Source organism: Chrysochloris asiatica, unplaced genomic scaffold, assembly GCF_000296735.1.
Source record: "Chrysochloris asiatica unplaced genomic scaffold, ChrAsi1.0 scaffold00065, whole genome shotgun sequence".
NCBI classification, from domain to species: domain Eukaryota; kingdom Metazoa; phylum Chordata; class Mammalia; order Afrosoricida; family Chrysochloridae; genus Chrysochloris; species Chrysochloris asiatica.
In genome coordinates, this window is record NW_006408583.1 from 12,754,996 (window position 1) to 12,762,765 (window position 7,770).

General features: G+C 41.3%; 1 protein-coding gene across 1 annotated transcript in view; it reads left to right on the forward strand.

The window, feature by feature from the left end:
* Window positions 1-7,770, forward strand: part of FREM1 (FRAS1 related extracellular matrix 1) — a 173,100-nt gene that overhangs the window by 136,984 nt on the left and 28,346 nt on the right. Inside the window, exons 27-28 of the mRNA XM_006864507.1 lie at window positions 579-708; window positions 3,827-3,899. Of these exons, the coding sequence (XP_006864569.1) occupies window positions 579-708; window positions 3,827-3,899 (203 nt within the window). The remainder of the gene's footprint in view (window positions 1-578; window positions 709-3,826; window positions 3,900-7,770) is intronic.

Below are 7,770 nucleotides of genomic sequence, written 5' to 3' on the forward strand. Positions count from 1 at the left end.
CACTGAAAGAGAACCAGACAATGGTTACAAGGCACATGTACTTTTTAATTCTTAGGCATATCTGCATGGATGGCTTGTTATTATAAGATTAAACTGAACTCAAGTTTAGTGAAGATTTGTAGCTGGAGTACTAATAAGGAAATCCAAAAGATAAGATGCAAGATTTGATGTCAAGGTCATTATCCAAAATGATGAGTTCTTTGAACTTAACAATCTCTGGTTCTTTTCCCATCAGAACACGCACATTTGAGTCTTCCTTTTTTGTCATTAATAATTGTGGGACCATAAGCATGTCTTGTAATTTTAGTTTTTCCATTGGTACAATGCACTGCTAATATCTGTCCAGCCTGTTACACAGGGCTGCGGTAAGGATTCAATGAGATGCTCTTACAAGATCTTTGTGAACTCAGTGTACCAAACAGCACTAAGGAATTTGTATCATTGATGTAAGATTGATGAGTTACCTCGGCTGCCATGATATAAACCACAGTGGCCCAGTCTAGTAACAAGCAGAGGACTACTAAAGGCATTTGCTAGCATTTCTTATGATGCACCCTTTCCTTTTTTTTCATGTGTAGTTTGGAGCTGAAGTGGTCTCATATTGAATGGTCACAGACTGAGTTTGAGGTCTGTGAGAACGTGGGAGTGTTGCCTTTGGAAATCACCAGAAAGGGGTATTCCATGGACTCAGCCTTTGTGAATGTGAAGGTAATGACTTTCAAGTATAAGTGGTCAAATTCAAAATTATTCTAGTGTTTGGTGCCATTGACTCTTTTCTTAGAAAGATTCGGAGTGACCAAGGAAACTCCATTCTCCAAAGGTGTCAATATTCTGAAGATTCTAAGTTCAAAATCCTTTTGCCCCTCCATCCTTCATCTGTGTTTATTACCTTTTAGATGTGGTGCTGTGAGTTAATGCACTAGCCTGCAAGGTCAGTTGGTGGTTGAAATTCACCAGCCACTCTTCAGAAACTCTATACAGGCTCGCTATGGTTCAGAACCAACTCGACGGCACTTAACAACAAGAAGAAGATATGATTTTTCAAAGCCACTCTTTAATCTTTAAATCTGGTTATCTGGTTTTATAAACACTTACAGTTTTGAGGTCTTATTTAACAGGGAAATATATGCAACCCAGTGAAGCTGAACCAAATTCTGCTTTGCAAATAGAAGTTAAATACAAGAGATGCATCAAGATATTGTCTCCTTTGTGGGGTACCCAGAACATAGTTCAGTCCTAGAGAGTTTCCTTAGTATGTGCCAAGATCATTTTCCCTGGATTAGGTAAATTAGGAGACTTAAATCCTATGTTAAGAGTAGCCCAAGTCACATAAAATTAGAATATAATTCACACAGGCACCACAAATCATAAGGAATATCCAGGTAATCTTCCGGATAAATTCATCAGCTTAGTTTTCTTCCTATTTCCATAACCATTGAGCACTGTGGCTTCTGGAGTTGAAGGTTTTTTTTAGACGTTCCTGTAACACTGTCCTCTGAAGTTGCTGTGAGAATTGGCTTCACAACAGTAGAACAATAGCAGAAGCCTTGGATGGTCCAAGCAGCTAATATGCTCAGTTGCTAACCAGAAGGTTGCAGGTTCCAGCCCACTCAGAGCTGCCTCCTAAGAAAGCTATGGTTAGCTACTTCCCAAAACATCAGCCATTAAAAACCCCACAGAGCACAGTTCTATGCGGGGTCACCATAAGGTGAACTCATATCAGTGTCAGCTCAATGGTAATTAACAACAGCACTTAGAGAAAACGAGGACATGGAAGTCTGGACCAAGGGCCATGAGCCTTAAAGACCCCCTCAGCAAGCCAGTGACAAAGACACATCATCTTTTGGGAAAAGTGCCACCCCTCTTTAGTCTGAATTCTAATCAATTCAAAATGCTCCTATAACCTTGTACATGTAAAATCTGTGATGTCACACTTTGAATTTATCTTTTCAGCAGACATAGGCCCTGTTCCTCAGCTCTGGTCTTACTCTATTGTTATTAAGACAGCAGAGAACTTGGTACGCCCTATAATTGTCCAACAGCCATTCCATCATTGTTTATGGAAGAAGACATAACCTGCCTGGGTGATTTTCTAGTAATCCTCTGGTGCTCTATAGAAAGCACCATGTGCTCCAGTCTGGAGTGCTGGGCCCCACATCTGTTCGCCTGGACAGGTGGGCAGAGCATCCATGGTGTTACATGGACCCTTTTGTCTACCTATGGAGAATGCACACCTTTGTAAAGTGGAGTCCTGAATCTTCCAGGGACAACTCTGCCGAGGGCACAACCTGCCTTTTTGCACAAGAGCTTGTTGGCTGCTTGACCAGGATCAGGGAAAGGAGAAGATGCTTTCACCTCTGCTGTCTGCCCTGGTTTGAATCATGCCCCATCACTTCATAATGTCCTCCAACCCCCTTGCCTCACACGATTCCTTTTCCCAGGTAGAACACTATCAACTCAGTGATGCTAAATATGAGGCAAGTGTGCATTCAGGAACCAAGCAGGGAACTGTAATTCCAGCAGATGGTGGGTACAGGTGTATGGTGGACCACCTTCTCACAAGCTCACAAGGGGAGGCGGTGCAGGGGGAGCCTTGGTACTGTGGACAAACAGCACATGGAGACCTAGGTGGGGATACCCTTCTTCTGCCAAAGGGTTCTACTGCAGGACCACTGAAAACTTCTAGGGCCATGGACCTGAAATGGAGATGCTAAGACCACAGAAAGAGGAATTTTTATGTTTTAAATTATGTACTTCGTTTCTTTGTAATAATGTAGAGAAATATATTAATCCACTTTCCCACGCATCTTAAACTGCCTGTTGTGTTTACAAAGGAGTCTTGGTGGCACATCAGGTGCTAACTGAAAGACAGTTCAAGTCCACCAGTTGCTGCTCAGGAGTAAGACCGGGCAACCTGCCTGATGGGACAGTTCTGCTCTGTCATACAGGGTCCCTATCGACTTGACGGCACACAGCCTCTTTGTACTTACAAGGGTTCTCATTTGATGGCCTCTCCAAACAAGCTCCTTGGTACTTAGTGCCGTTTTAGGCACTCCCTGGGGGGAACTTAGAGCAATGGGTTCATTACATCACTTCTTGGGTTTTTCATTCTAGAGCTGGAGAGCAGAGTGGTAGTCCATACCCATGTAAAAATCCACTGTCAGCTCATAGATGCATTGTCTTTGCTTAGTGTTTACCATGCCTGGGGATCCCACAATCCCTCATTCACACCCATGAAGAGTGATGGTATCATCCAGACAGGGAAATGGACCAGACTTGGTTTAGATGATCTAATCTAAAGGTCTGAAGGGTTTCTGTGCCCCGGAGCATGCAGGATGCTCCACGCTGGCATGATGCCCACCCCTGTGGTCAGCACACAGGTGGGCAGGAGTGCTGTCAGACTTTCATCCTCTTTGCTTCTTCTGCACTCTGACCTCCAAGGCACTGTTTTAAAGTCAGGTTGGCATGGAGAGAAGGTAATGAAATAAAATTTTACTCAAAGCAAAGAATTGTTGTTTGAAAATCATGTGGTATTCTCTAATAGCTGAATCATTTGTAAAAGAGAAGCAAAAAGTGTTTTGTCTCTACAATTGTTGTTATTACGAGCTGTCAGGTTGATTCTGACTTAAGTCGACTCTGTATAGGGTTTCCCAGGCAGGAAGTTAACTTTAAGGAAGATCTGTATAGTGCGGATCAAAAACACTTTATATTGAAAACAGATGTAAGAGCCTGAGTTTTGTCTAGTATGATGATGGAGACACTAGATACTTCTATTTTTACAGAATATTCACTTTTATTTAAAAAAAGACATTTTCTTCTTCTTTAGGTCAATCCAGTGTCAGCTACAGTTGGGAAAGATTTCACTGGGCCTCCCTCTAAGCTGATTCAGTTTGACCCAGGTACGTTTTGTGTCTACAGTTTGTTTGATGTTTTTGTAGGAAACTCTGGGAATTGTGGAGAGGATCAGAACAGAATGCAATTCTATCTACAAAGAAACTCCTCAGGGCATTGAGAGAGATATGAATTTGGACTTGAGGTTTTGTCTCTTGTATTTTTTTTTCCTGTTTCCTCTATTATTAACATCTTCTATTCCTGCAGTGCATGTATTCATTGGGGTCACTCTGTGGTATATAGTCCATGACCAGTGCATAGTAACTTAAGTTCACCGCTACAGTACCAAGCAGAGAAGTTTCATAACCCTAAAAATATCTTGTGCTTCACGTATTCCACCCAGCCCAGCCCTCTGAACCCCTGGGCTTTTTCCTGCCTCTGTAATTTTGCTTTTTCCAGAATGTCATAGAATTGGAATCACACAATATGAGGCTTTTTCAAACTGGCTTCTTTTGCTTAACAATATGTATTCAAGGTTCCTCAATACCTTTCTGTAGCTTGGTAGTTCATTCATTTTATTAGTGAATACTACTGTGTTGTGGAGTCCTGGTGTGCAACTGTAGGATAAGCACCGGATTGTTAACCATAAGGTAGGTGACTCAAACCCACCAGTTGCTCCTTGGAAACCCTATCCAGGGTCACTCTGAGTTGGAACTGACTCCATTGCATAATTGTGCTTGTTTATCCATTTCCCTATTGAAGGTTTTCTTGGTTGCTTCCAACTTTTGGCAATTGATATAGATGCTATAAACATTTCTGAGTAGGTAGTTTTACAAACATATAAACTCATTTGGGTAAATACTTGCTGGATCATGTGAAAAACAAAACACCTGCCAAAGGGACTGTGCCATTTTGCATTCCCACGAGCAATACATGAGAGTTCTTGTTGCTCCACATCGTGGTGCCTGGCACTTGGTGTTGTCAGTGTTCTGCATTTTAGCCATTCTCCTAAGTGAATAGTGGCATGTCATTGTCATTGTAATTTGCAATTCCCTAAGAGCATAATGTTGAGTCATTTTGTTTTTTTCAAGTGCTCACGTGAGGTCGTCTTTGGCGATGTATCTGTTCAGATCTTTTGCCCATTTTATAAATGATTGTTTTCTTAGTGTTGAGCTTTTAAAGTTTTATATATTTTGGATAAAAGCCTTTTATCAGATACTTGTTTTATACCTATTTTTCCCAGTCTGGGCTTCATATTATAATTTCAAGTGAATATTCATCTAAAATAAAAGGAAAAATCCCAACAAATGACAAATTTTAAACATCGAAGCAAACATCAAAAACAAAAAACAGAGGTGAAAAAAAAATGCCTCATGGAAATTTTCAAAATGCTATATCCATTTGTGCTCTGAAAGGGCATTCATGAGTAATTCCTCTTAGACTAAGTTGTTAGGAGGAGACACCAGGGGACATACTGCTTAATTCAATGGCTTATATATTTGTTTTAAATGTATAGAGAAAAATTTTGCTAGGTGTATGGATTTCAAAAGTATAGTGCCTACTCTCAAGAATGTTCCATCATCTGGAAGATAACAACATATCTGGTGATGTAGCAGATCGAAGGATGAGCTGTGATTCTGGCTAAGGGAAAACCTGGAGGGTTTCCTGGGGAAGGTGGCATTCTGAGACAGGAACTCCAGGCTGAAAGTTGAGCTGAAAAGCACTTACACACCAGTGGACCAGTGGGGAGCTGGGGTTAAAGTCCAGGCTTCTATGAAGGGGGGGGTGTGTGTGGTGTGGCCCCACATCACAGCCCGACAGGGCTCTTTCTTCCCATGGTATGGGCTGGATTAGACCACTTGTCCAGAGAAAAATATAAAAGTCCTTGAGAAGTAACCAGGGCTGATGGCTTTGTGCTTTCCTGCAAAGGAGGTGTTTTGTACTCTGAGAGTATTCTACCACACACGTTTAAACTCTTGTCATTTTGACATATTGCAGGGAAGGGTAAAACAAAGGGGCCTAAAACCAATACCATCTCAAAATTGACAACCATAGCATTAGACACAGGAAAAGAACTGCCTTTTGTAGTTCACCACAAGTAGTGTGATGAACCTGAAATTCCCCCTTATTGTTTTCAGCCTCTCTCCATACATAAAATGCATAGTGTTTAACTTTCTGATTTGCATAAGTCAGTCCCTTGGGCTGACCACACACTGTGGGAAGAGCAATTCCCTGTATCTGATGTCTACTCTGAGCTTGCTATGAGTTCTTCCATTCTTTTCAGCCTTTGAAAAGAAGGGGTTTGATGCATTTGCACTTTTCTGTACTTGACGTTAAGGCAGTTCCAACTTTCCCCACTTTCTGAGACTCTTTGCCGTTAGGCCTTTATTAGTACCTGAGGCAAGTTTGTCACAGGATCAGGAATGATTTTGGCTTCCGGTAGGTCGTGAGCAGCCCACCAGGTGTTCTGTTTGGATTGATAGGAACTAGAATGTATCACGCTAGGGGAGGCTCTGTAACTAGCTTAGATACTAATGACTTCTGGGGACTGTAGACAGCCTTATGATTTAGAGATTATTTAGACATTTTAGGAAATAGTGTAGGCATATCTTATAACTTTACAAAATACTTGATTCATATTTTGCTATTTATTAGCCTGAAAGAGTTTCATGAAGTGAAGTCTTGTTTAGAGACTTTTCAAGTCCCCCATGTCCACTTGTCCTGTAAATGTTCACTGATGGATGTTTATTATTGTTTATATTGTGAATCTTTGCCCCTTTAGGGTCTGGTGTTTCCTCTCCTCTTTGGCCCAGAGTATTCTGTTGTACATATCTTTTTAAATAGCAGCTTTGATGTTTGATGAAGAAATGAGAGTGAGCCATCAAAAACACTAGGATATTTTATGTTTGGGACACTTGGGAGGCAGCTGGGGGAAACTGACTGACTTTTCAGTCTAGTAAGTTATACACAAGTAACTGTGAACCACAGGGTCAGTAGTTTGAACCCACTGGCTGCTCCTTGGAAACCCTGTATAGGGTTTCTTAAGAAAGTTTTTAAGAAGACAATTCCTTTCCTTTAAAATATGTTTTCTTGAAAGGTAAGCTGCATTCTTAACTAGGATTCCATCATTCCTCAGCATCAAAATGTTTTCCAAAGGAACAAATCTCTAGTGTGGCGTTTACTGAAAAGCACTGAAACAATGTCTCTCAGTAGAGAGATCTGCTCTGCAGGAACAGACCCAGGAATCTGCCAGTTCCCTACAGTGGATCAATCTGCATAAACTGACATTTCCTTTCCCCTTTTCAGCGCCTTTTGTTTTGTAGGAACAGGAGGTCAATTTCAGCCATCTGAGACACCTACTATATCTCAGTGTCTTAGCAAATACTTTGCACCTTGAAAATGGGGGTGGAAGGAAAAAAAAAAAAAGAAAGCTCTTACTTCCAATCTCATTAGCCTGAAAAACAGGAGTAGTCCTGTGCACACACCTGGTAGACATAGAAATGAAGCTGAAATGTGGACAAACACTTCAGAAGCGCTTACATGAAACTTGGAGGAGGTTTGCTCTAACCATCTGGTTCTACTCCATAGGGTCCAAGAAAACAAAGTTTGGTTGTTTTGTTTCTGGATATATATTGTTGTTGTTAAATGCTGTTGAGTTGGTTCTGACCCATAATGACCCTGTATAGGATTTGCTTGAACCTTGCGGTTCAAACCGACTTTGCAGGCCAGCACATTAACCCACAACCTCACACCCAGACTCCATATATATATGTTGTTAAGTGCCTTCTAGTCAGTTCTGACTCATAGCAACCTTGGATAGGGTTTCCAAGGAGAAGTGGCTGGTGGGTTTGAACTGCTGACCCTGTGGTTAGCAGTCCAGTGCAACACCACACCAGGCTCCATCTATATATCTTTCTCTCTATATATATCTATATCTAT